Source organism: Porites lutea, chromosome 2 (assembly GCF_958299795.1).
Source record: "Porites lutea chromosome 2, jaPorLute2.1, whole genome shotgun sequence".
Taxonomy (NCBI): domain Eukaryota; kingdom Metazoa; phylum Cnidaria; class Anthozoa; order Scleractinia; family Poritidae; genus Porites; species Porites lutea.
In genome coordinates, this window is record NC_133202.1 from 50,610,177 (window position 1) to 50,636,931 (window position 26,755).

The 26,755-nt window shown below is 40.1% G+C and overlaps 1 protein-coding gene across 2 annotated transcripts in view; it reads left to right on the forward strand.

The window, feature by feature from the left end:
- LOC140928952 (kinesin-like protein KIF21A) overlaps positions 1-25,344 on the forward strand; it is a 41,714-nt gene extending 16,370 nt beyond the window's left edge. For both annotated transcript variants that reach the window (XM_073378756.1, XM_073378758.1), the window contains 22 exons: positions 4,839-4,919; positions 5,745-5,832; positions 6,366-6,547; positions 7,521-7,913; positions 11,332-11,631; positions 12,359-12,499; positions 12,992-13,102; positions 13,797-13,901; positions 14,420-14,635; positions 15,920-15,972; positions 16,982-17,057; positions 17,998-18,497; positions 19,178-19,267; positions 20,387-20,520; positions 20,797-20,933; positions 21,893-22,071; positions 22,725-22,839; positions 23,119-23,154; positions 23,831-23,965; positions 24,471-24,597; positions 24,961-25,033; positions 25,123-25,344. In XM_073378756.1, the coding sequence (XP_073234857.1) occupies positions 4,839-4,919; positions 5,745-5,832; positions 6,366-6,547; positions 7,521-7,913; positions 11,332-11,631; positions 12,359-12,499; positions 12,992-13,102; positions 13,797-13,901; positions 14,420-14,635; positions 15,920-15,972; positions 16,982-17,057; positions 17,998-18,497; positions 19,178-19,267; positions 20,387-20,520; positions 20,797-20,933; positions 21,893-22,071; positions 22,725-22,839; positions 23,119-23,154; positions 23,831-23,965; positions 24,471-24,597; positions 24,961-25,033; positions 25,123-25,204 (3,354 nt within the window). In that variant the 3' untranslated portion in view covers positions 25,205-25,344. The remainder of the gene's footprint in view (positions 1-4,838; positions 4,920-5,744; positions 5,833-6,365; positions 6,548-7,520; positions 7,914-11,331; positions 11,632-12,358; positions 12,500-12,991; positions 13,103-13,796; positions 13,902-14,419; positions 14,636-15,919; positions 15,973-16,981; positions 17,058-17,997; positions 18,498-19,177; positions 19,268-20,386; positions 20,521-20,796; positions 20,934-21,892; positions 22,072-22,724; positions 22,840-23,118; positions 23,155-23,830; positions 23,966-24,470; positions 24,598-24,960; positions 25,034-25,122) is intronic.
- The last annotated feature ends 1,411 nt before the right edge of the window (positions 25,345-26,755 follow it).

The following is a 26,755-nucleotide window of genomic DNA, read 5'->3' on the forward strand; positions in this document are numbered from 1 at the left end:
GCCTATGGTAACTGTGGGAGTCACGCAATAGAAAGGGAAGCAATTTCCCTCATGGTCTTTGTCTTAACTTCTTCATCTTTCTTCTCAGCATTGTACAGGTTATAAATTGTTATTTATTGCGGTCCCTCAAAAGAGAACAGCTCCATAGACCTAAATTTGGTGGAGTTCTTGCAGCATGATACTGCTCTACTCTCTGTTATTTTTGTGAGCTACAGATTGAAGGATACGGAGAATAATGGAACCATTAAGGTTTAATAAAATCACAAGTCCGCTTACTCCAATGCTGCCTTTCCAAATTCTATAAATTTTACTAAAATTTAAACTTACTATTAACAACACAAGTCTTTTAAATGCTGTTAGAAGTTTGGGACTTTTTAAATTCTTTTTTGATATTATTTATTTTGCATTCTTTAAGTTGCACAGTGTACTACATTTTTATTTGGGAAACATCCATCCATGTACACCATTGAATTAATGAACAACTTTATTGATGAGTCAATCTTCTAGCTGGCTAGTGCTAGTGGTGTTACTGAACATTGATTAAATTGACGAGCTTCAAATATTTCATCACATAAAAGTAACATCAAAATTGCATATAAAACAAATTGGTGGTTTCTAGTATTGGCATTTCTTTTTTTAAATTTTAAAATGGAAAACAACATGAACTAAGAAAAGTCACTGTAGCTAAGCAATATTAATATACTTTAAAAATGAATTGAATAAAATTAATGAACAATTATGTAAATTCTTGGTTGTTGTATCCTGTGAGCAGAAGCTACATTCTCGTGCATAGCAGTTCACACTGCGAAATTGTAACCTCTGCTCACAGGGTATGGTTTTTGATAAGTTATTTTGCATTATTTGATTTCTGTCGATAATTTGTAATAGAGGTAGGTTTATTTATTTTAAAATTCATCAATAAGTATTAATTGTACCCTTTAAAAAAATAAATTATTGACAATGTACAAGTGTTTAAAGTTATTTTAAAATTATATTTCAATGTGAAACAAGAAGATATAAAAGGATGATACAACATCTTGTGCTTGCAGTATTGCAATTTCTTTAAATTGCACCTTCAGGTGTTTTGGCAAATTAATAATGATATTTATCCTGGTGGAATTTTAGTAGAACCCTCATAATTTGGATGGTATTTTTTATTTGGTATGTCATGCTCTGTGTTAGGAAAAAAACCTTTCAATGGATGTGGCATTAGTATTAACCACGGATATTGTATTCAAAGAAATGAACATTGTTGAATTATTTTTGTGAGAACTACAGGTACATGTACATTCACCGGACTAGTGTACAGTATAAATTAAAATTTGCAAGATGGCAAAATAAAAATATTGGGTAAATTTTAATGCCTTAAGGAATTTTATTAATTCTACCAATAAATAGGCAGTAAAGAGTTGCCATCATGAAAGTTCTTTTGAAGATGGAAAAGCTGAACCTTTTTGCCTGTACAGGAATTGTGAAAGAATAGTGTCGACAAAAATGTTTCAATTTAAACTTCTATTACTTAAATAAAATCTTAAAACGTTTCTGTAATAACAACTTATAAAACTGAGTAATTGACTTTGAACTTGTTTCTTGTACACAGATATGTAGAGGACTGCGTAAATTAATTCCTAAAACTAATAATCATAAGAATCATTCATTCGAAAGTAATTTTTTTTAATAATAAAGAAGATTAAAACTGATGCTCTTGTGTACCCTTTCTTTATGTTTGAGTGCTTTGGATATTGTTCTTTTTGTTGTTATTTTCTTCATTTTTGCACCTGCTTGGTCTTGTTTCTATTCTCTAGTTTCGTTGCACATCTCAGCCTTGTTATTTTGCATTTTGTTTGCTTTACAATCTAGCTGCAATTTATTTCATCTTTTCCTTGCATTTATTTGCTTCCTTGTTGTTTGAGTGCCTTGTAATTTTGTTGTTGTTTTAATTTAATATGTGCTCTAGCTGTAGTGAAAATCTCTTCAAATATCCATGTTGACCCGAAGTGATCCAGAGGTCTATTGACATCACTGTCATCTGCGATCATTTCTTTCTCATTCAGCAGCCTCCCTACTTCAACCCTATGAATCTCTGGTAGTGAAATACAAGTGCCCCGTCTTGTTACTTTTCATAATGCGGCAGCAGAAAGAATTTGTAAGAGTTCAAGATTGAAGGATCATTAATTATTTAAGTGTCGTGACAGTCTGAATGACTCTCTCGATGAATATTTGCATTTACTACTCTTTGTCGGAGTTTTAAGAGTTAATTGGCCTTCCAAATTGGCTAATTGGTGGTTTTCCATTGGATGTAAGTTATTTGGAACCTTGTTAACACAAAATGCCAAATTCTAAATGGTGGTAACGATCAAAGGAACCTGTCAGGTTCACGTTACGAGCCTGTAAAGTCAAGTAGAAGATTCGAGTTAGCTCCTGCTTTCAAAGAAAAGAGTTTTTAAATGCAGTGACAATGAAAAACTGTTACCTTCAGATTGCATTTCACACAACCCAGAATTCAATTAGGAATCTAAGAAGATGACTTTCTAGAACACTGTACTACTGCAAACACAAAATTTGAAAAATTGTTTTGGAACAATAAGTTAACCACTTTTTTTAATTCTCTACTCTTTTTATAACTAAAGCTTCATAGCAAAATACCGTCAAAGTAAATGTCAATGTTTGTGTTGTTTGTTTGAATTCTGTTCCAAATGTATGAAAATGAATTCGAATTATTATGCCGTTTGAAGCTTAATTAAAAACCAGTAAATTGTAAACGTATTTCCCATCACTGCTGTGTTGCTTGTTTTGAAACGCAATTTTCAGTCCGTTTATGAGCTCCCCACGCTTATTGCTGGTTTGCGCGTGACGTCACAACAGCCATGTTAGTGGTCAAGAATAAAACATTTCTCTCCTCTTGGAACTAAACTCTATTTTCATGTAAATTCTTCGAGAAAAAATTCTGTTGTATTGACCCTCAGCATGGCCGCCTTGTCACGTGGTTGCAAACGAAGATATAAACCCAGGGCTTATAAGCGGAAATTTACCGTATTTGTGTTATTTAACGCCATTGTGTTGAATGCCATCGCTTATTTGCTGATATGCCTACGTTCCTGAGATTTTGTATTTGTGAGTGCCTTGTATTGAGAAACCAGTGAATTACTAGGACAGTTTTTAAAAAATGCTTTGGCAATTCACAGGCTTCTTTGCATTACATCTGAAATTATCTGCACAGTTCTATTCTGTTTACACGTTTGTCTGTGTGTCTATCGTTCTGTCTGTGGGTCGGTCTGTCAGTCAGTCAGTCTGTCTATGTGGCTGTCTGTTTGTTTGTCTGTCTGTCTGTCTGTGGGTCGCTCGATCTGTCTGTATAATATATCCGTGTTGCTCCGTCCGTCTGTCTTTTGCCATTGCACAAAATCATACTTTCTCTACCTTGTTCACCATGACGCTCCCAACACACATCCATTGCTATTTGTGTCATCTGAATCATACTTTTGGCTGTGAGTCAATTTAAAGCAACTCTGTTCTCTTGACTATAATGATAAAAATTTGTCTCTCTCTCTCGTTTATTCAGGATCATTCCTAACATCCCACCAGTCTGTATTAGTATGTTATTAATTGTAACTTAACCTTTATGATGCTTCGATTTTATCACTTCACGAGCCTCAGAACTCAAATCACAGGTAGCAAGGCTGAGCTTCTACTCTTTCCCTGTCATATCTTCAGTCCAGTATCTTCTTGGTAAGGTTTCTCTATGCGTGAACTTGTCGGCGTAATTAGTCTATAAACAGTATGCAATTTAAGTTATATTTTAAATGTTGCATTATGTCTCTCTAACAAATGGTTGCTACTAGAGTTACAATTTAATAATCAAAGTCGAACATCGACACATAATTAGCTCTTGAGAAGCTAAATAAAACTTTCCTGAATTATTGTGACTTGATATAAGAATAAATTTTGTAAACCTTGATTATGTTACTCTTAGTAATTGTATAAAATTCTGTGATAATTATTTCATTAAGTTTTGTCATAGTTGCAGGCGTGTAAAAAAACAGTTAAATGGTACCAGTCTATTCACAGTCCCCTATTTATCGGTGAAATGGTGGAGAACGAACGCTACAGGCGGCCATCTTGACCTAGTCTAGCTTGAAGAAGACTATTCCATCTACTATAAACCCCAACGCCCGCCCTGCGGGTAAATTTTAAAACAATAATGACAAAAATAAATGGCTGCCAGTGACGGTGATTGCTCAATCTCGACGATCTTACAGAAAAATAGGCGACTATGAAGAGTCTAAATGGTGCTTACAATGAGTCAGTACATAAATGAAATTGAAGGATAATGTTCTTTGTTGATATTAGTGAGAAAAAAAGATGAGAATTAAACGATGTATGATTTTGTAGATAAATAAAACTGAAGAAAAAATAACTCAAAGGTTAACCTGGCGACAGTAGGAGAAGATAAGATTGTAAATTCTTGAATATCTGGCAGTCTGGATTCGTTTGAAGGAGGATTGATGTCAAGGAGCAATTTGTTAGTAGAAACAGCGTTCTCTTTGATTGTGCAATTTCTTTGTATCATCTCTTTAAAGCCGCTGTGTTTCTGGTTGTATTAGGGGAGATGATGCGGACGAGTGGTCAGAGTGCTAGGCTTAAAATAAAGGCGGATACGAATTTAACTTCTTGTCCAGTTTTTAAAGGCTGGGGCACACTCGGGACGTGTTCAAAATTCTGTCGGTTGTTGCCTGACATTTATGGTTCAAATATGTGCTTCATGAAAGGCAGTTTTTTTTGCTTGATTTTCATTACAATTTTTTAACTTGTGATTTATTAATTTTTTTGTTTATTAGAAGCTGAATCATAATCATGAAGGAAAAGATCAGCCATGGGGCGAGCAAAGCAGCGAGGAAAGCAGCACGGAGGAAGATGAGGTAAGTTCTACTTTTTATATTTTATCTTAATTGTTGGGCGCTCACAAATCTTTAGCTACCCAAGCTTCAAGATTATGCTCTCTTACACGCTTTGTTCGTTAAGTTTATTTAAATCACCGTGGGTAAACCTTTAAAACCTTACTTACTCACTCGACCCATAAAATGTTAGGGAGTTTAAGATACCACGACGTTGAAAAATGACTTAACGTTCTTTGAAAGTTCAACGTGATTTTCCCAATTCGCTCATTTTGTGTAATGTACGCGAACTCTCCTGGAGTTGAATTCCCTAAGAATCGTAAATAAGGAAGATAAATTCGGCGCCGTTTGGTCAAGTTCGCTATATAACGTGAAATTGGGAAGTTTCACGCCGTAGTCGCATAGGGACAGCAAAGAAATGTACTAAAAAGTGTGCTTCACGTGTAAAGTTGTTTGACTCTAGTTGTTCCCATTCGTGATATAGAAAACGTTTCTAACTTTTGAGGCATCATTTCGAAGGGCGATTGACAACTTATGAAATCCTTAAGGTCTGGTGAATGAACATTACTTCTGCGGCGGTATTAATTCTTGAAACCGTCCCTGCTGAAGATGCAGCTTCCGTTTTTACGTGGTCATCCGAGCCACGTCAAGGTCTAGCTCTTTTCAGGGCAAAAGCAGGACTTTTTTCTCAGCCATTTTTAGACCCTGAGGACTGGTCGAGCCCCCGGGATTGAACTCCTCTCCGTATCCTAGCGTTCTACCGACCGAGCTAGTCCTCCCACAGTGTACTCTACAGACGCTGGAATTGTTAATGATTTTTCATGTCATTATCCATTTTTTGTCCGGCAGGAAAATGAAGAAGGTAATGAAGAGCAGGGAGATGATGGAGATGATGATGATGACGACGATGACTCAGAGGATGATGAAGTGGCCTTAGGTATGCAGGGAAGATGAAGGGCATTTGATAAGAGCTTCAGTCCTCACTCCCGATTTTTTACTTTCGTCTCCTATTTATTCCGACACTTCCACTGCGGTTCGAATACCTGTTCACAGACACACACTGCACCACTTTGGCAAAGTGTGAAACAGAACCTATCTAATATGTGACTAGCCTGCGAAAGGCAGACGTTTCTCCTCGCTCATCGCCGCTGAGGGACGTTTCGCGAATTTCTGTCGCTGAGTCGCAGACGTTCCTTCTCGCGAAACGTCCCTTAGCGGCGATGAGCGAGGAGAAACGTTTGCCGTTCGCAGGCTAATATGTGACGCAACACTTTCGAGATCGGCACGGCACAGCTTGACTCCGTTACAGAACTCGTGCCAAAAGCACAGTTTCTATATGTGAACAGAAGCACTATCCGGTATGGTTTTCATGCCGCGCAAGAGTATCCAGTGTAGTGTGAACATTGCCTAAAGCTGCCTATATACTCCACACAGCGCACTTATGCACTTTTATATGATTTATAACAACAGACAATGGCCGTGACTTGTCAGGCGATCTGGCTGATCTGTCAACTGAGATTTCCATCAAAGAAAAGCTCATTGGTGAGCTAGAGAGTAGCCAGAAGAAGCTGCAATCGCTGAAGACACAGTATGAGGAGAAACTGTCTCTTCTGCATAACAAGATCAAAGAAACTGAAACGGAGAGAGATCAGGTAAATAAAGACTTAAAGACTAAAGAGTACGTTTCATTGCGATGATCTGGATCAGGATCAGTGATGCGAGATCACTTGGGTCATGGTACATCAATTTGATGTACCATGATCCAAGTGATCTCGCATTACTGATCCTGATCCGGATCATCCTAAAGAAACGCACCCTAAAATCTCCTTCTAAACAGACACGATTTCGCCGTAGTTTCTGTTTTTTAAAGTGGCGAATTTACTCCCAGGTATGATAAAATATTAAGGTGGAGTTTTCCAGGTGTTACCCTGATGTTGAGAACAAGTGTGCAAAAGTCGGTCAGTAGACAGCAGCAAAGTAAAGTTTTACAAACTACCTTTAAGGGACACCGTCAGCTGTTGCAAATGCGCATTACATACCATTTCTTAGCTGATTTGCTCATCACAAGATACGTGATCCATACCGTTTTCAACCAAATATGATAAAATAATATTATAGGATGAGTAAAAGAATACTTAGGAACAGGATTCCAGTAAAAGATCGACGATCGAATGAAACACTAGGCAAGATTAAAGCGGATTTGTAGATTATCCGACGCGTACCTTTGATTTCGGGCTGAGGTAAACGCTTTTCAAAACTAGTGTCCAAGTCAGCGAGGTCTCAAAGTTGACTGTGACCCTTTAAGATGGCAAACGAATGTTTCTGTAACGCATTGTAGGCACATGACAGCGTACCCGTCACTTTTTTTGGCCGTAAGCATTATAAGGAGTAAGTGCGCTACTTCCGGTTCTCGATATCATGAACTATCACACGATCTCATAAACCGTTTGACCGCAAGTCAAAATAGTTCATGATAGTTGTTGATGGTTTCACTGTTACAAAGTACGTTCAAACTTATCAACTTAGAGGTTTTGTGAATTAAGAAAGGACTTATGAAATATGCATTATTTTCTTAAAGGCTTGGGCATAACTTCCTAGTTGTATATTAATTTACTCTCTTTAAAGGTGTTGCAAAGCGTCAGAGACCAAGACTCTAAATCAGAGGAGAAGGTCCGGCAAATACGTGGAGATTACGAGAAAAAAATAAGCCACTTACAAGGAGAACTAAAAAAGATGCAGGCTGCGAAGAAAGAACATGCGAGACTTCTTCGACAAAAGGCACAAAACGAGCAGCAGCTGAGAACATTTCAGAGTGAGCTGAGTGAATTAAAGAAGACGAAAGTTCGTCTTATGAAGCAGATGAAGGAGGAAGCGACGAAGAGCAAACAGCAAGAGGCTCAGAGGAATAAAGAGATTGCACAATTGAAGAAGGAGTCGCGATTAAGACAAATGACTATTAAAAATTTGGAAATGGAGAAACGGCAGAGGGATATTGTGCTGAAGAGAAAACAGGAAGAGGTAGAAATTTATTGTGCGTGCAGGCCTGTCAATAATTAGGGAACTTTAGCAACGACGACGGCGACGGCAACCAGGACGTCAAAAAAACAGTAGGTTTATTACGCAAAACAACAAGTTTGCACGTGCATCACGCTTTTTTGTCATTTCTTTACCGTCCTTGCATGACTACGACGTGAAAATACCTAGTTGCAAGTTTTATGGAGGACGTAAACAAGCGACGACGAATCTCTTTTTCGCTCTCTAAACTTGAGTGCGGTCCTCAAGAAATCAACTCCGGGGAAATTCGCCCACACTTGCCATTTTCAGCAAATTGGAATAAACACGACAAAGATTGAAAAAACGGGAACTCATTTCAAAACTGACGTTTTCGCTGCCGTTGCCGTCGTCGATGTTAATGCTCCCTAATTTTTCTTTTTTGACAGGACATACCGTAAACTGCCGCTTATAAATGCTGGGCTTACACAACTTTGTAAGGGGTTTTAGGAGAGCTTATAAATGGAGGGGCTAGTAACGGAAATAGGAAAAGCGCTTGGAAACAAGCCATAGCAGTGCTGATCAAAATACGTTTTGCAATTACTGGTTTGGAATTAGGCTTCAAAACGTCGAAGCAACTCGAATTCAGAGGCGGGGGCTTATAATTAGAGCTAGAGGGGGCTTGTATCCGGAGGGGGGGGGCTTATCATTTGATGTATTTTTTTGTTTACAGATAGATGGGCCTATAACTGGCAGGCTTAAAAGTGAGGGGGGGGGGGGGGGGGGGCTTCTTAACGGCAGTTTACGGTATGTCCATGCAGGTGACCCTGAAGCCAATCAGCCAATTATCAATGCACTGCTCATATCTTTTACCGGAACTTCAGGAAATAAAAAGGACCACACAAAATGCTGCTCATAACTGGTCAGCAACTCTCATTTGGAATGTTACAGGTTCTAAGGGCCTGTTTACGTGGACTTGGGATACCCCAGGTAGGTGAGGTAACCCGCCTGTCCATGTAATCTTTCATATGGCCACCCAACCTATCATGTAAACGCGATCAAATAAAAACGAGAGATAGTGGAGTGGCGCGTTACCTCACCTACCTGGGGTCCCCCACCTCCATGTAAACAGGCTTTAATACAAGATTTGATCATGACAAACTATAAATAGTTTATGAAACAGAATGAAGCATACCGCAGGAAAGTACTGCTCAGTAGCTTTCATTTTAATGTCCCACCTTAGGATTTCATCCGCAGACTTGAAGTTAGAACCATCTTGTAGAGCACAGTGAACAGTACCAGTATAAAGTTCTTCTTAGTACTCTCCTTTTGAATGGCCACAAATTTCATTCCCATATTCAAGAGGTAGAACCAACTTTTTCATAATAAACTGACCTTCCAGCACCTCTCATTTGATGCTGGGTCTCATTGCGGACGATGGACTTTCAAATCACTTCGACCAGCACAAAATACTGCACAACAGATTTCATTTGAATGGTCACTGTTTCGATCCGCTTGAATTCTACTTGAGTAATAAACTCATCACAAAGAACTTTTCAGAACTGCTCAATAGCTTCCGTTTCAGTGTCGTCACTTAAGAATTTAATCCACAAACTCCAAAGCTTAAAAACTGCCCTGTATTTCGTAATAAACAATGTCAGAGAGAAGCGAACTTGACTTGCTAGGTATGTACCTTTCATTTGAATGGTCGGTATAAAATTTTCTCAGATCTAACGGGTGTCACCTCCAGTACGCGACGTAGTACAAGCATTCAGATAGTAAACACTCATCTGAGGGGTATAGTAATTAGAAACTATCACCAAAAATTCTTACCTTTTAGAACTGAAGAGCGATCCTCGCTGTTACTCGTCTAAAAATGCTCTGATACATTAGTAAACACGCTGTATGATCAGAGGAAATAAAATTTCCAATTTCCTATTTCGCTCTTAATATTGAGAATGAATAACTTCATATTACGAAGAAAAATTACCGTCCTCATGTATAATTGCAAAGTACTGATCTCTTTTATATTCTTCCCTCCAAAATAGTTTATTCTGTTGTCCCAATTATATTGAATTATTTTGGAAGAATTCCGTGCGAGCTTTCATGTCTCTCAGATATAAGATAGTTCGGCTGTCGATATCCTTTAAGGTGCCATGTAACATACAATTCAAACTGACAACGTGTGTCAAAGAGCATACCTGAATATATGGCTCTGTGTTGCCAAGAAATATATTATTTACGACTATGATTGCAGATGGCTTGGATAAAAGCAGGTTTGCTCTCGAAAACTGTTGCCTAAATGTCATCGTTGTCGCTAAAAAACCTGTTGAAAGTGGCAGTGGTTTCATCTCCGTTTGTCAACCTACTTCATGTCTTTCATTCTACGATCTTGCCGTGAAGGTAGAGTCTAATGGTTGAAAAAAAAAGCACGGTATTTGAATTTCACTATTTTACGTCTCCTACTGGAGACGGTACTGCCATTTTACGTGATCATCCGCGAGCCACGCGAAGGTCTACCTGTTTGCAGGGCAAAGAAAGTACCTACTTTTCCCAGTTACTTTAAGACCCTGAGTATTGTTCCGGCCTCGGGAGTCGAACCCGCGACCTCGCACTCTGCAGTCAAGCGCTCTACCGACTGTGCTAATCCTGCCGTGGATAAATTACACTTTGCCCACGAATGTTGGGCGTATCTTTACAAATTTGCCAATTTAAACACTCAAGATATTGGCAAGCTCTATATCCTTTTTGGCTGTTTTACTAGGATTGCTATAAACGTTAAGGTAAATATACCGTGAGCTACATTTGCGTCGCTTCGGCTTCGTTGGGTCGCTGTTTATTTCTATTTTAACACTTCTAAAGAACCAAACTTGGGAGCCAGGGTGAAGTGGAGGTGGGTTTCTTCACATAAATGGCAATTACTAATGTTCACTAAATCAGTAACCCTGTGATACAGTTAAAAACTCGCGACTAAGAACCTGCATTTTCCCAAGTTAGCCTAAATAAGTTAATTTAGGCTATTCAGGTTCTTGTTAATTGGGTTCTTATTTACTGAAGGAAAAAATACATTGTAGCTAAGAGTATGTAGTGGTCTTCAGCTTATTCCTTTCATAAAATCTGCTTTCAAATGCATTGCAGTTGAGGTAATAAGGCACCTGTCTCCAAAGAGGATTTTGAATGTTTACTTATCTTATTTGCCCAAGTGTTCATAATTTTTTTCATAGTTTTTGGAAAATTAGAACCCGTTTCAAATTTTAGGCTAAACAGGTTGTGTAGAGGAGACTTAACTGGCCAATTTTAGCATAACCGGTCTTAATAACCAGCTTCTTGCTCGCGGGTTTTTATTGTAATGTAAAGTCTGCAAGGAGTAAATACCTTTCCTAATGTTTTCCACTGATTGCAAGTGCCTTCAATTCCTGCTAAGAGAGCGAGTTCCTTTCCACAGGTGAAAGCCCTTAGACGTCAACAGAAACCTATGTCTGGCAAGCTTGGGGAACAACGAAACCAACCGATGTTGAGTACTCGAGAACTCAATGGCATTGAAACAAGTACTCATGATTTCAACTATAACAGTTCGCACGCTGTCACTTCAAGTACCTCGCTCAGCAGTTCATCTTCAACTTCAAGATTTTCTGGTGCAGCTGGTAGGCCATCTGGACTTCCGGTCAAATCGCCAAGAAAGAAGAAAACCATGGAGCAGGCCTCTCGAAGCGCTAAAAAGAAATGGGACGTTATCGATAAGAAGGTGAGATAATATTTGAGTTCTCTTGTATATGATATCAGAGATAATATTTAAAGTTTGTTGTATATAGCTGATTCGACAAAAGTTGCTTGGGCATTGGAAATTGGACATTGGATTGCATTGTTTGGTGGTGACTCCAGCAAATCATTAAAGTGGGTTTCGTATGTAAAAATGCCCAATTGCCAGTTACCAATGCCCAAAGCAACCTTTATTGAATGAATATGTATGGATTAGTAAATTGCACGCGTGTTTTCAAAAGCTGCAGAACGAGAAATATTGATGCTACCAATCTTCTTTAAGGAATGGCCCATTTGAGTATTCTTAGCCTCTTTTTCAAAGCGAGGTCTGGTACACAACCAGTCATCAACTTGCGCGGGAATGAAAACGTCTTTCTTTTCATATGAAAGGGTAGCGCCAGGACTCGCTTTGAAAAAGAGGCTCAAGAAAATTTGACATGGCCAACTATTCCCTGTTTTGTAAACACTGTAACCCCAAAATAGAGATTTAGGAATCAGACTGCATGTCCCAGTCTGAAAATTACTTCACTATGGAAAGAAAAATTTGCAGCAGAATGAGTTACGTTGTACTGAAACCATCTATCCTTGTTTACTTTGGACCTCTTCTAGCTTGTTGAGTTGGCTCGTCTGAGTGTAACAGCTACGGGCTCCCTAACTTCTTTTGACTCAAAATTTAACAAACGACCGTTTTTTTCTTAAATCTCATTCCTCAGGTAACGTCATTGATACTCAAAAGACAGACTATCGCAAATATGGAATCTGACATGGATCGCTGGATACAGGACCGCGATCGTCTCAGCAAACAGTTAGAAAAGTGTCAGATGAAATATAACAGTGCTGTTTCATCCCAAAAGGTATTTTTGAGCATATAATAGAAGGATTTCTTGTCTTTTTACAAGAATTTTGCCTTCCCTAACTAACTCACTCTTCGCCTATTCCGCCAGGCGTTCAGGTAGGAGAGAGTGGGTGAAACAAAGAGCGAAAAAACAAAGAAACAACGACAACAACTAAGCAGCAAAAGGAGCGGAAGAGAGGGAAAGGAGTTTCCCTCGCCCTCTTGCCGTACTTCCCTAGCTGTTTTTTCCTCCTCACTTCTCTGTGTGTCGTTCCCGCTCTCTGATCGCATGGAAAGGGCTAGATCGCACCAGTCCTTGACACTGACTCAGATGACTGTTTCGTGTACCCAACTATGGCATTTACCATTTCGGCTTGTCACACAATCTTTCCACGCGTTATTTAAAGAAGGCTTCGTGAAGAGCACCGGATTTGAATTTTTCTTTATGAAATGCATCTGTGGGCAAGAAAGTTCCTCTGACTTAATATTTTTCTTTGTAAAACGTTCATAGGAAGAAGGCAATGTACAGGAGATCAAGGAACAGCTAGAGGCTCTGACAGCACACATGGATTACGTGCAAGAAAATATCACAGACTGTCAAACAAGTATCATGGAAATGGAGGTACAAACGTTTACTCTTTAGAGCTGTTAGGGGAGGGCAGAATAGAAATGTGCCAAAGCGCGTGACATACGTTTACGACGGTCGTACTTAACAATTACAATTAACAGAGATACTTTGTATGTGGAAAAAAGTCTCCTGTTTCACGGAGGGGTCTTGGATATGTCCTTCGCTGCCCGTAAGGCGTAACCAGGCCCAGGCCGCATAGTAATCAACACAGTTTTCTCGCAGTCTGTTTCACCAATAGCCTTAAAAGGTACTCTTTTCCCCTACGCATACAAGATTCAAGCTTGGGAATGCAACCGCCTCTCATCGCTCGCTGTCGCTGGCACGTTTCGGGAGACGTTCCCAGCGACTGGGAGCGATATGAGTTGGCTGTAAATTCAAGCTAATAGGATACCAAATGACAGAAAACTCTTACCTCTATGTAGTCATCTTTCCTTGCCTCAATGATAACGGCATAACTTTTAAATGTTGGCTGTTGTTTTCAAATTACATTTCTTTTCCACTCTAGCTACCCACTGAGAAAGACTTGTAGCGATAGTTTTTAACGATTTTAACAGTTTTTATCTCCTATCTTTTTTATCTGCAACTGTGACTCAGAAGCGACGAATGATAATCCCTGAAAAAAAGGTAACATTTAATAGCCAAGTAAATGCACGCACATTTTTTGAAAGACTTTTTCGTTTATCTGTAGGAACAAGGTGGAGATACTGCTGAGATTGGAGAATTTTTCGCTACATGTACACTGTCCGAAGCTCGTATTCTTCTGGAACATTTCCTAACCAAAGTTATATCTCTGGTGAGAAACAAATCCTTGTTAGAATGGCTTTATAGTCTGTAATGCAGGCGCATTTTTGCAGTGTGTTTTGGGGAGGAAAAGGGAAGAATGCAAAACAGTCCGTTTTTTTTTTCTCAAAATCGGTCTTTCAAGGCGCTAATCGCCGGCGTGAGCACTTTCACTTGACCGCTCGCGCGCGTTCTTGACCTACCCAAAAATACGGGCTGTTTTGTAGTTTAGGGCGAAGGCTGCTTGTTTATTTCCACAGTGTAGTGGTACATGTAACCATCTTTGATTTTATTACCGAGGAAGATTGAGAAGAGTAGAAATAGCAACCCTTGGGGTAGGCGCTCGGGTGGAAGAAAAAGGCGGGGCAGGGGAGGGGGAGGTTGAAGACAATACTCGCCCCAACCCCTCGACTGTTTTGAAATGCAACATAACCGGGTGAAAAAATTCGCTGCCTTCTCTACTTTTTAACTACTATTGTTTTTCTTCTTTGGTAATTGCTTACCTTGTATTAACGTTATCCTTTCTTTCAGGGCCACGAAGCTTCCTCTAAAGAAGCGTCAGCGAAGGAAGTGGAAGCGAGGTTGAATGCGATGAAGCAACACAATGAGCTTCAACAGGAATTACTTCAACACGTGCTGCAATATCATGACAGCTTCAGCAGTATCGAAAATCTCGCCGCCGCGGCTGTTGGAACGGACTCTGAAATCAGTGGTTCAGAACTGAGGGATCGATTGAGAGGATCGCTGGTAGGAAATCCGCGAAGTTATTTATAATTCAGTGCAGTCAAGTCTTTGTTAAGGCAATATTTCTGGCAGAAAACATGCCGTAACTTAACGAGGGATACCCTGTATATCTTTAGAATTAATCTTTTATTGCTATAATGCTTTTATCCCAGCCTGTCTCACAGTAGGTGGCATTATTTGTGGACATAATAAAACGATTATGCGATATATGCTAACTAAACGAAGTCCACTGTGAGGTTCAAATGCATTTATTTCTAATTATATCAGTCTCTTTAAGACGTTTATAAATCACAATTTTTTTTCTCTGTTGTCAGATCCATTCAAAATAAAATTGCAATAGACCTTATTCGCGATACCCACCGTCTTTGCACGAGATTAATGACTGATGTCACGTGGTTTCTCAAGGGGCAAACAAGTGAAAACATTTGCCAATGGAAGAAATCGCGGTCGAATTTATTCTAAACACCAGAAATGAAAAACTTTTCATCTTAAAGACGATGATGGGAAATTATGGTGAAAGTGATCATTGTTACTTTTTTTAGACGTCGTAGCGACCGTAGATGTACTTACAGCAAACAACAATGACGTAAATTTTGTCGAAACTCGAGCTGTACATTTTGCGTAACCACTAAATCGTCGTCTTGTTTTAACACAGTAAACAAACGCGACCGCAATAACTCGTATTGGCAAATTTTATCGTTTTTTCACATGTAGGTATTTCAAATTAAGCTGAAATACCACTGCTCTAAGCCAATCAAATTGCAGTAATTTCTCATGCAGTAGTATAACCCGTGAAATACCACGCGACATTACTTTTATCCCATCGATCCTAGAGCGCGTGCAAAGATGGCGGGTATCGTGAATGATATTTATTTATTTGTTTTTTCCAGTCACCAAACTATCTAATTTGTCTGAATCGTTTCTCATTATTGGCCCATTTAGGTTTTTACATTACCTCTGTATCAAATTTCCAACTGCTACTCCTCTATACTATTTGCATTGTAACGACTTTCCGATTCTCCATTAAATCCCCTGAAGAAGGACGGCTTGTCCGTCCGAAATATCGGGAAATCTTAAGTTGCTTTTCTCTTTGCTGTTTTGTTATTTATGTCTATATTATCGTGAATGAGGTCTATTTGATCGCAGGAAGAGCGGGCCGCTGTCTGTGTGAGGAAATTTTCTAGTAGCGCACGCTTTTAAGCACCTGCGTCGAGAGACGCTGGGTAAATCTTTGTGCACAATACACTACTGATAAGTACCTTCAATTTCCTTTTGCTCACTATGTAGACCAGTTTGAATTCACTAAACTCACTCAAGGATGATGCGGGAACACTCTCCAGGTATGGTGTATTATTGAAGACGGAGTTATTAGAGAGTTTAAGCTTCACGTATTCGGCAAACGGCAAACGTCAGACTAAAGTTGAGAATTTCTCAAAATAGAAACTGAGCAGATAAAAACAACCCAAAACAATTCTTATAGCTAAAAAATTGCGTGAAACAACTAATTTATGTGTAGAAATAATCAACAGTAAACGACAAGTAAAGGGGAAACTTGGTCACGTGGTACAAATTCCCGTTTGCCTTTTGACGTAAACGTGATGCTGAACCTCAACAATTAGCCGCAAATGAATACAGTCAAACCCCGTTAATAGGGACGTTGAGGGGGCCATAGAAAGTGTCCGTATTAACCGGGTGTCCGTATTGAGCGGGTTGATATCACGGAACCTGTAAGCGCTTTCTTTCCCCAGGAACATAACAAACTGTCCGTGAAGCCCCGTGCAAACGAACGCAACGTTGTTGGCCAACAACTCCCAACATTGTGGGATGTTACATGTTGCGTCCATTTGCACACCCGGTTGCGTGTTGTGGGAGTTGTTGTGGAAAGTTTGAAACCGAACAAACAGGCAACCATTGAAAAAACAGTAAATAAAAACGCTGCGTCTCCTAGGTGTAAAAAAGTTAAACAAGCCTGGTTGGTTCTCGATTGTACAAAGGAGCGGAGGAGCAGAGTAAAGTGATAAGGGGGAAAATAATAAACAGCTAGGGCCAGTTGTCATAACAGGTTTTAAACGATGTTTGACAAAACCGCCTTCTAAGCCTTTTAAACTCGGCCAACCCTCACATCTAATCACCGCTTGCTTTTAACACCGTCAAGACTAGGATACAGTTTTATAAACATATATCTCAGGGAGCGGTCAACTCGCGGCCAAGTGTTACGCTCAGAGACTTTTGGGGGGGAAACAGTTTTATTTTCATACGTCATGTGATCTCCAAGTGACCAACGAGAACGTGCGCTGTTGTGGAAAATATCCCTGCTTCATAACAAAACCATTTATGTGCTCCTCACAGGAGTTCCAGTGGTAATACATTAAAAGATTCCGGTGAGGAAGGTCAGCCAGTACCTACAACCAAACCCAAAGACAAGGTAAGTGCTCTGTTAGCTTTTATTGCATGAGCTGAGCAGCAGCTCTTCCCTGAGGGGTAGGGGAAAGGAGATTTCAAAGGACGAAGCGGGGAAGGGAGAAAAAGAGGGAAGAAGTTTCTCTTTCCTCGCTGTCTCCCCTTTTGGCAATTCTCTTTCTATTTCCCCCCAGAAACACCAGTCACTTAGGCTATTAGGGAGCTTAAAGAACCACGATGACGACGACAATGAGATCGTGAAAAAAACAAACAAACAAACAAACAAAACGAAAAAAAGAAACCAATTGGTTTTATGGAAAAACAACGTGCATCACGGTTTTTAGTACATTTCTTTGACGTCCACTGCAACGACGGGACGTTTTATGGAGGACGTGAACATGCAACGACGAATTCTCTTTTTGAACCTGGATACAGTCTTTACGAATTGAAAGGCAGGAAAAATTGGCCACATCTGACTAATCGAGCTTGTCTAAATAGGTGCGGTAAGGTTTGGGACACTGTAAATTCATTCTTAAGCGGTGTTTTCACTACCGTTGTCGTCATCGTTGCTTAAGCTCCCTATTATCGCACGGAGTTCGAACATGGTAAAAGTTTCGGCGGAGGATGGACTTGGCTGTAAATATCAACCTCGTACGCTGAAAGTTTTTGTTGCGTTCTTAAGCGCTTTCTTTGAAAATTCTCTCGCCAAGGAACCTCGTCCTCAATAGGTTAGTTGTAAAAAAACTTCAATTAGACTCTAATTGAAGGTTTTTACAAATATTCATTGGGTTGGATCATCCGGCCGAGGGAACATTTTTTGTTTCATTGGGTTTATTTGGTTGTTTACCCCTTCTCGCAGAACATATGCGCAGTAGAGAGTTTAAAAGAGAATGTATCGTCCTTTATGGCTGCCCATGCTTCAGCATAGTGACTCGAATTTTTGAATGTGCTTTATGTTTTTGTAGGCACGTCGTCGCACTGGTACACAGGAAGAGTTCTTATACCCGGATAGAATCAAAACCAGGCGACCGCCTCTGCTTGACAAAGTCGGGGACGAGGAAGATGGTGTTACAACGCCAAATCGTTCACTAGTACCTGCTCTTCCGGTTGCCGGGGAGCCCAAGGGTGCTCGTCAGATATCCCCGGAACTCATGCAGAAACTATTGGAGTTAGAGAAGTCTCGCAAGGCTCAGAGTTGCGAATCTCTCATGCTGCCCCCTCCTGCACCCCAAGGCACACAGAGTCAAAGTCAGGGGGGACCTGTCAAGTCATCCCGGTCCAACTCTCTCGTTGATAGCTCTACAGTAGCGCTTCCTGCCTCATTAGTTCGTGGTAATATTAAATCAAAGTCGGCCAGAAGTTTTCCTGGCAGCAAATACGGGAACTCAGTCGTGAATATGCCTAGGTCCCAGCCCACCTCGCCTGCTCTGCAGAGGAAGTCATTGCCAGACAGGCCTGGGGCAGGGTAAGTAAAAAAGTTATTGTTGTAACGTTTCCATTTTAACGAAAAGTAATTGTGGAATCTTAACACGACCGTGCAGCAAGACCTTGAAATATGGTCACGCTCAAGGTGGACTTGTTAAAGTGCTTTCAGATTAAAATTCAATACCTTCATACATTGTTAGCTTTCCCCATAACACTCTTTGTTTATTCATGCCAATTTGGATTGGACGATTTGTTTTTCTACCATAGTAGTGAGTAGATTTTTCTCAACAGCACTCTTAACACGTGTTTACGAGTTTTAGAGCTAATAGTATCCCTAAACTACGCTTTCCTGTTGCTGACTAGCACATTATTAAACGTCAGGAATAGGATTGGTGCGGCAACGGTTATGTAATAATAAAAGGCAAACGATGTTAATTCGTAATCATCTCGTCCTTGCAGTCAAATATAAAGATCCCGGTCTTATTACTTGGCTAATAGATCATATTAACTCTGACTGATTTTTGTATCCACAGATTAGCTATGTGAAATGAGAATGAGATACATTTACTCCCAACCTGTATTTATCCAACTCTTGATCAACAACACTCCAGTGATCACGTTGTACAATTCTTTCGCCAGAGTCGCTAATTCTAAAGTAAAGTTACTGTTTTACTAGTCTACAGGTTTTCTTACGGAAGACACTTTTCTCCATTCTGCTAGGGTTGATGACAGCGCTGTTTTGCAGAAGACCTCCGATGATGTGTTCGCTCGGTTGACAAGCAGCCTCGCTCAGGAGTCCGACCCTGACATGTAAGTACATACATTTTCAAGGTCACGCAAATCTCGCAAGAGGAAATGACTTTCAGCATGGGCACCTAGCGATTTTTTTCTGTACAATAACTGTTCGAAGGAGCAAATATTGCCTAGAAATTTCTAAAGCTTGAGAAAAGCTAAAAATTTTCGGATAACCGTTCCATGCGTCTAAAATGTTCGGAGGTTTTGTAATAGCTTAATTACGTTTTTCGGAGGTTGTGTGATTCACATTTCAATACCAAAGTATTGCTATCATTGTTAAGAAAAGGTCTCCTAAAACTTTCGGTATAAAGACAAAACGTCCCCTATGATCTCCTAATGGAAGCAAGGCTACTTCATGTCCTCAAACTCTCGACCAGACCCATAAGGGTAGCTAACACTTTCGGATGAGATGAAAAAGCCACCTAAAACTTTCGTTACGACCAAAGTTCCCCGAAGACATCTGAACAGATAAAAAGTTTTTAGGGCAACTCCAAATTAACCAAACAGGCTTCTAAAGCATAGAGGAAACCATCTGAGACACTTCTGGCGTATTTGGAAACATTCGGTCGTTGGGTGCCCCTATTTCAACAATAGTCAGTGCGTCTGTTTCATTGGCACGTCTTTTAGCACGACTGACGAATGTCCTATTTTTGCTGCAATTCAGTTGTAGTTGACCGAATGAAAAAAAATTTGTTATTTGTGTTTACTTTTTCCTTGTTTTGCCATCAGGTTTTCTCTACAAAATTGTAGGCCAGCGGGATTTCTGTTTCTAGTCTTTAGTGTAGGCTGATACTCTTCGCACGTGCGAGAGCTCAGCTTTTTTTGTGGCTGCCGTTTTTGAAAGCAGAGTTAGATTTGTTGGAAAGTCCAAAAACGTCGACGGTAAAAACCTCCCTTAACCACCCCCGCACCTTCGTCCCTACCTTCCTACTTCCGTCTTAGTCTCTTTTGAATCGCACACACCAAGTTTCGTTTTGAACATGAACGAATAAATTGTTACGCTCGTGGGCCCCAAGAAAACGCTTTCAGTGTTGGTTACTCTGTTCTTGAAATGTTGTGATGGTTAAAAACAATTGCGTCAATAGAATATTATTATAGGGTTAATACAATACGTTTTTTTCTCTCCCTGTGTAGTGGTCGGATGCTCCCACTTCGTCCCCCTGCGGGGAAACCTGCTTCCCTGGTCTGTACTTACGCCGCGACGGGTCACAACAGCGCGGTACTGTCGCTCGACGTCACGGAAGACTTAATGTTTACCGGATCTAAAGGTGAGTTCATTGTATTCACAATTGGCTCTCCTAAAGAGGTATTACCACAACTAAATTACTCCAAAAAAAATACCAAATTTAACTTTGTGTTGTATCGAAAAGCAAATAGTGTAATTTAAAAGCATTGCTTCAGAGGATTCTTTGAATGGCCAAACTATGGCATTAGGTGTGCAAACGCGAAAGTTAGAAATATGTGACATGTTTCTGTATAAAGAGTTTGTAAGGATTTAAAAGGTGTCCTTAATGATACTGACTTAAGCTGACACTGTTTCACAGACCGCACTGTTAAAGTCTGGGATCTTAACACAGGCGAGGAGACATTGTCTTGTGCTGGTCACAAAAGAGACGTGGTAGCCGTGAGATACTGTCATAAAACACAGCGTATATTTGGAGCGTCACAGAACGTTATCAAGGTAAAGACTGAGCATTTGCCTTAGTAGCAAGCGCCTGAGAAATATAGGGCGCAAATGAGAAGATTACCGCGAGGGACGAAGACGCACGCGTGTCCTTGTGTCTTATGCGCGTCGCTTAGCTATTGCTTATTCTTTAATTCAGTGTGTATCGTCCTAAACGTTTAAAACATAAAACTGCGAATCAAATTATTACACAACTGTTATGATTTTTCTCTACTAAAATGGGAAAGGAAACGAAGAAAAAATTGTATCTTTTTGAACTGGGATGCATGCAACGTGGGTACCTAAGTTGAGAGCGATTTTCACTAGATGTTTCGACTCTCACAGATTTCTGAACTCGTCAGTGCCAGAGCTAGACTTGTTTTTTTTTTTTGCAACATTCTGTTCCAAATGTTGGCAGTAGTTTTGAGTATTTTGAATCATTTCGCCTAACACTTCGCTCATTTTTTTCTTCGTTTGGCTCGTCAGTTTTAATACGTAGAATGATATGTGTGGAGAAAAGAACTCAGAAAAAATCTTCCGAGTTCCATATGGGCATTGAACCAACGACCTTCCAGACATCAGTTGAATTCTTTAACCACTGAGCTGCTGAGAACCCTAGTGTTGAGTAGGTCGTTTGTTGGCTGACATAACGACCGCCTTTTCCAATCACACATGAGTCTTTGACTAACTCGGATTAGTATAAGATTCTAGAAACTGCCCACCTACTCCTCCCCTAACCCAACATTTTGCCCTTATTAAAAATGTTAGTTTTAACATTGAGTTAGGGGAGGGTAGGTCGGCAGTTTTGCAGAATCGTGGGATCAGAGTAAGATTCTAAGAAACCTCCCATCCACCCCTCCCTAACCCAACATTTTGCCCGTAGTAAGGAGCTGGCGATGTTGGGTCAGGGAAAGGGTAGCTGAGCTGTTGCCCAAAGGATCTTACACTGATCTGCTGACTCCGTTTGGTCGCTCTAGGTGTGGGACATTAGGGATGGTAAGTGCATCAAAAGCCTTACGCCACCAGGCTCCTCTCTGGGTACCTTTTTGTCCAGTATGACGTCAGAGACTCAGATTAACGACCTGAAGCTTTCCGCTGATGGTTTACTGCTTTACGCAGCCATGGGAACCACCGTCAGAATGTGGGACTTAGAAAGGTAAGTCACCTGCGGCCCGTTCTCAAAGCTCTGTAACTTTTTGGGGGCGAAGCCAAATATTAAAAATCCAAGTCCGAGAATAAAAGCGCGATCCGTAGTCGACAAACCAGTCAATATTGTTTTGTTAACTGATAGTTTATTAAGTTATCTCCAAAACTATTGAAACTTCGACATGAAATACAAATAAAACAGCTTTCTGACCCGGTAATTGACCAGCGCTTAATATGCAGCCTTGGCAACAAACGCCAAAGAAGCGCAACAGGTTTAATAAGCAGAGCAAGAATTCTGGCCTTTTGGTACACTTTTCTGCCGTCACTGCACAACTGTGACGAGAGATTTTCTTATGCGACGTAATCCCAAGGCACGACAACGAATTTTTCTTATTCGCCTTTTTGGACCTGATCACGACTCTTAGATTTTCACTGTCAAAAAAAATCCTTTAAACGTGATAAATTGAGAGATCGAAAAGTCGCAATGAAGTTCGAAAGAACGCAAATGCACTTTGCAAAAGACTTTTTCGCTGCCTTTGCCGTAGTGAGAAGTCCCTATTGACGGAGCGCTGTGGCAGAAGTCAGTGTATTTAATCGTTCTTTATTTTCATTTTCGCTTCCATTAAATTGCATTTCACTCCTGTTTATTTATTTTTTTATCAGTTATACTATGACTGGAAAGCTTGGTGGCCATGCTGGTCCAGTTATGACGGTGCTACTCAAAGAAACTAATAAAGAATCCCTCGTGTTTACGGGCTCACGTGATCATTACGTCAAGGTGAGATAGTTAATGGACCCCCATAATAAAACTACAAAAATATACCACGTACCATTTCGGAGGGATAGAGCTATTATGGTCCGTCGAATATGTGTTATTTTGAGCTTATTCTCAAGTCATTCTACTGTGGTTGTTCAATGCCTTGAATTTAAGTATCTAAATAAGTACTTTCAGTTTTTCTCGACATTTTCTGCTTTTGTTGTAAGGAGTGTTTGAAATATATTCTTTAGAGAGGAATAATGATTGCTGATATGTCGTATGTGTGTGTGTGTGTTACAGATATTTGAACTGAATGGCTCTAATGTCGGCGTACAGGTTAGTAGAATTTCTTCTTTACTTTATGGAAGTTGATTAGAGTCGATAATGTCCCTCGTCCTTAACTGGTATTTAACAGAGTCTTGATATACACTTTTGAAGTGACTCGTGGATATGTACCCTTGTCTTACTTCACGGTTCACGTGCGTGAGAGGCTTTAGACAGAATCGTAAAATCCGAGCAATTTAACAACGTGATACATTATTTGAAATATATCTTGTACAGTGTGGTTGATGATAGGCTTAAAAGAGGTTGGCCCTAAATAGAGGAAATGCGGTAACCTTGATAATCGACTTAGGTTTTGCCTTTGTGCATCTCTCGTGGTTTGGTGGATTAAGTTCCTCTTCCTTGTCGTGATCGCCTACTTATAGAAGTAAAAAAGCAATCCTCGACTGGGATGATAAAAATCATTTAGAAGTGGACATGTGCAGCGATTTTGCCCCGAGGAATGTTAAACCGTATGTCTGTTATCTTCAGTAAAAGTCAGTTGATAATAAATTGCGTGTAACTGGCACCGTAACAAAGTTTTTTTTTTTTTTTTTTTGGGGGGGGGGGGGGTTGGGTGGGGAGATAAGGATTTGACGTGGCGGTCACCCGGTCGAATAAACTTCTTGCTAGCCTAAAGAAAACGCCAGCATTGCAGGCTAAATTGACCTCATCATCATGTTTCTTGCAGTCTGCTAAGAGCAAGCTGGAGCCACCTCACTATGATGGAGTCCAATCATTAGCTCTTAAAGGAAAATATCTATTTAGTGGGTCACGTGATAATAGTATTAAAAAATGGAATACTGAAACTCAACAGCTTGTACAGGTGAGTTTGGCACTTGTTAAAATCTTAGATGGCTGGTTCGCGTGCATAGGATTGATAATAGCAGACTAACAAAGAAGCTGTTATACTCTCAGTTCTGGGGAGGCTAAGGTTCAAAGATGTTGTTAAGAGAAACATGAAATAGAGCGAAATCGATCTCAACCGTTGGCTGGAGAGTGCCAACGACATATTTAAATGGAGGAGACTAATTAAACTATGCTTAATCCTAGAACAGTCTTAGTCGAATCGACTTACTGCAGTGGTGTTGATAATGATGAATGCGGAACATTTCAAATGTGCGGCGAAAATAAGTAATTCTTACTGACTAAATGACATAACTTTCTTAGCTTAAGGACGTTTCTCTACCGCCGTTTGTCGCAAGTAGCCTGTGAATTGATATACGCCTGAGAGATAAACATCAAGAATGACATCTGCGCAGTTAGTTTTAGTCAGATGTTAGGTTAAAGTCTTCTCTATCACGTGACGATTTGTTGTGGTTCTTTTTTAGCACATGACCGGAGCTCATAAGGACTGGGTGTGTGCGTTAGATTTCTTGCGTCCGCAAAACGTGCTGCTCAGCGGCTGTCGTGGTGGAATGCTCAAGCTGTGGCGAGTGGAGAATGGGTCTCCTGTGTGTAAGTTAACTTATTTTTTTTCTTGGCGGGGGTGCGGGGGATGGGGGAGGGTGGGGTGGGTGGGTAGGTACTCTATTATTCTTCTTCCCTTTTATTTGAGGATCACACGTCTTTAGAACGATAATTAAATAATAAAGTTCCTTTTCTAAATTTGGAATATACAGATGTCGCGGTTTTGTGAGCTGGATCTCCTTTTCGGTAATCCCGGATTCGACGTACGAAGGGCAATGCATTCTTCTTATTATTAATATTTATGTAATATAGTTTTCTTTCGGGTGACACAAAAGATTTCAAAATCAAATGTGGAATTTTAGTTTGATTCGAATCAGATTTCAGAGTTAACGCCAGACCTTTCATTTTCAGGTGAAATAAAAGCGCACAGACATCCTATCAACGCTATATGTACGAATTCTTCTTGCGTATTCACAGCATCAAGGTGAGAAAACTATTTCTATTTCTAGTTATGAATTTGATTTTTAGCAGCATGGAACACTTTATTTACTGTCAACTTTTTTTGTGTTTCAGCGACCGGTTGGTTCGCCTGTGGCGCGTAACAGGAACACTAGAAGAGCAACTGAATGAATTAGATCGCTCTGTGGACGTGTAGTGCTGTCTAGAGTGAATTTATCTTGGAATAATATATGAAATGAATTTTTTGCTATTTTCAATAGAACACTGCAATTTGTAAATAAGATGTATATGCTTGTCACACGTCAAATTGAATTACTACACTTGGCTACATATGAATTTCTGAAGTTGTTGTCTGTTGCCTTTCACTTTAGCGCAAGCTATACGCCTTATTCTAAAGCGATGGCAATATTCGTCATATCATTTGTTTATGTTAATTAGCACTCTTTGCATCGACTGCATTCGCAAAAGTCCAAAGAACTTGTAAAGGAGGCATTGAGTACTAATTTTCGCGAAGACAAAAGAGTAACTAAATTTGTCGCCATTTTGGAATGAAGTGTATGTACAGGGTCCTCTGATAAAATCAAGAGAGAATTCTCTCTTGTAAAATATCAAAATCTTGATCTCGCCACCCACCTTCGCAGTTATGTGCCCCTCTGATTCACGGCAGAGTTTTTAACATTTTCACGTCATTTGTATGGTCTGTGATTAAGGGCCTGTTTACATGGAGGTGGGGGACCCCAGATAGGTGAGGTAACAGGTGGCGGGTCACCCCACCTATCATGTAAACGTGATCAAAGTACTGTAAAATGAGAGATTATATGGACTGGAGGGTTACCTCACCTACCTGGGGTCCCCCACCTCTATGTAAACAGGCCCTAAGAGTAAAGACAGGGCAGCAACAACTCTCTAGAGAGCGATGAAGGAATCTGGTCGAGCCCCAATGTGCCACTCTGCATGAAGAGGATGAGTGATTAAGGCTAGTTTCAAACGTCATGCTTATGCCGTGCCAAACTCAATTGACGGAATTGTGTTCGACTCAAGCACAAGAGCCGACCAAGGCGAAACCAAAGAAAAGAACAGATTTTAAAAGTTGAATAAGCTAATCTTTTATTTTTGAAGGGCAGGAGCAACGGGCATAAAAGTAAAGTTAATGAAAAATTGTTGTTCATTCGTTATTTACAATAACATTCAAAGTCTTAAAGGTCCATTACCAGCTAGTGAGGTTTCTTGAACAATTCGTGCCTGTCGTTTTTATGGTCTTTACTCTCAGTTCCTGCCCCACTAACGTTCGTGGGGTAGGAACGCGTTACGAAGCCCCAACAACTTCTGCGTTGAGAGGCTGTAGTTCGATTACTTTTGCAATGTTTTTGCTTCTCCTTAAAGGGTTCTTACGAAACTCATGAGAACGGGAAGGTGATAAATGTTACTTTCTCTCTGAACTAGGACGCGGCCTAGGTTTTTCAGCTCCCACCTAATTTCCCCTCTTTACAGTAAATAGGCAACTTGGAATATTCGCCAAAAAGGTTTGAAAAGATGCGAAATCTTTTTTTTTCAGCGTTGGTTTCGTTGGCGTCGCCTTTGTCAGATCAGGGACCTTACGAATACTACGGCGACGGCAACGAGAACGTCAAAAAAGCCATAGGTTTAATGAGCAAAACAACAATTCTGCACGTGCATCACGCTTTTTTGTACATTTCTTTGCAATCCTTGCACAACTACGACGTGAAATGACCAAATTTTAAGTTTA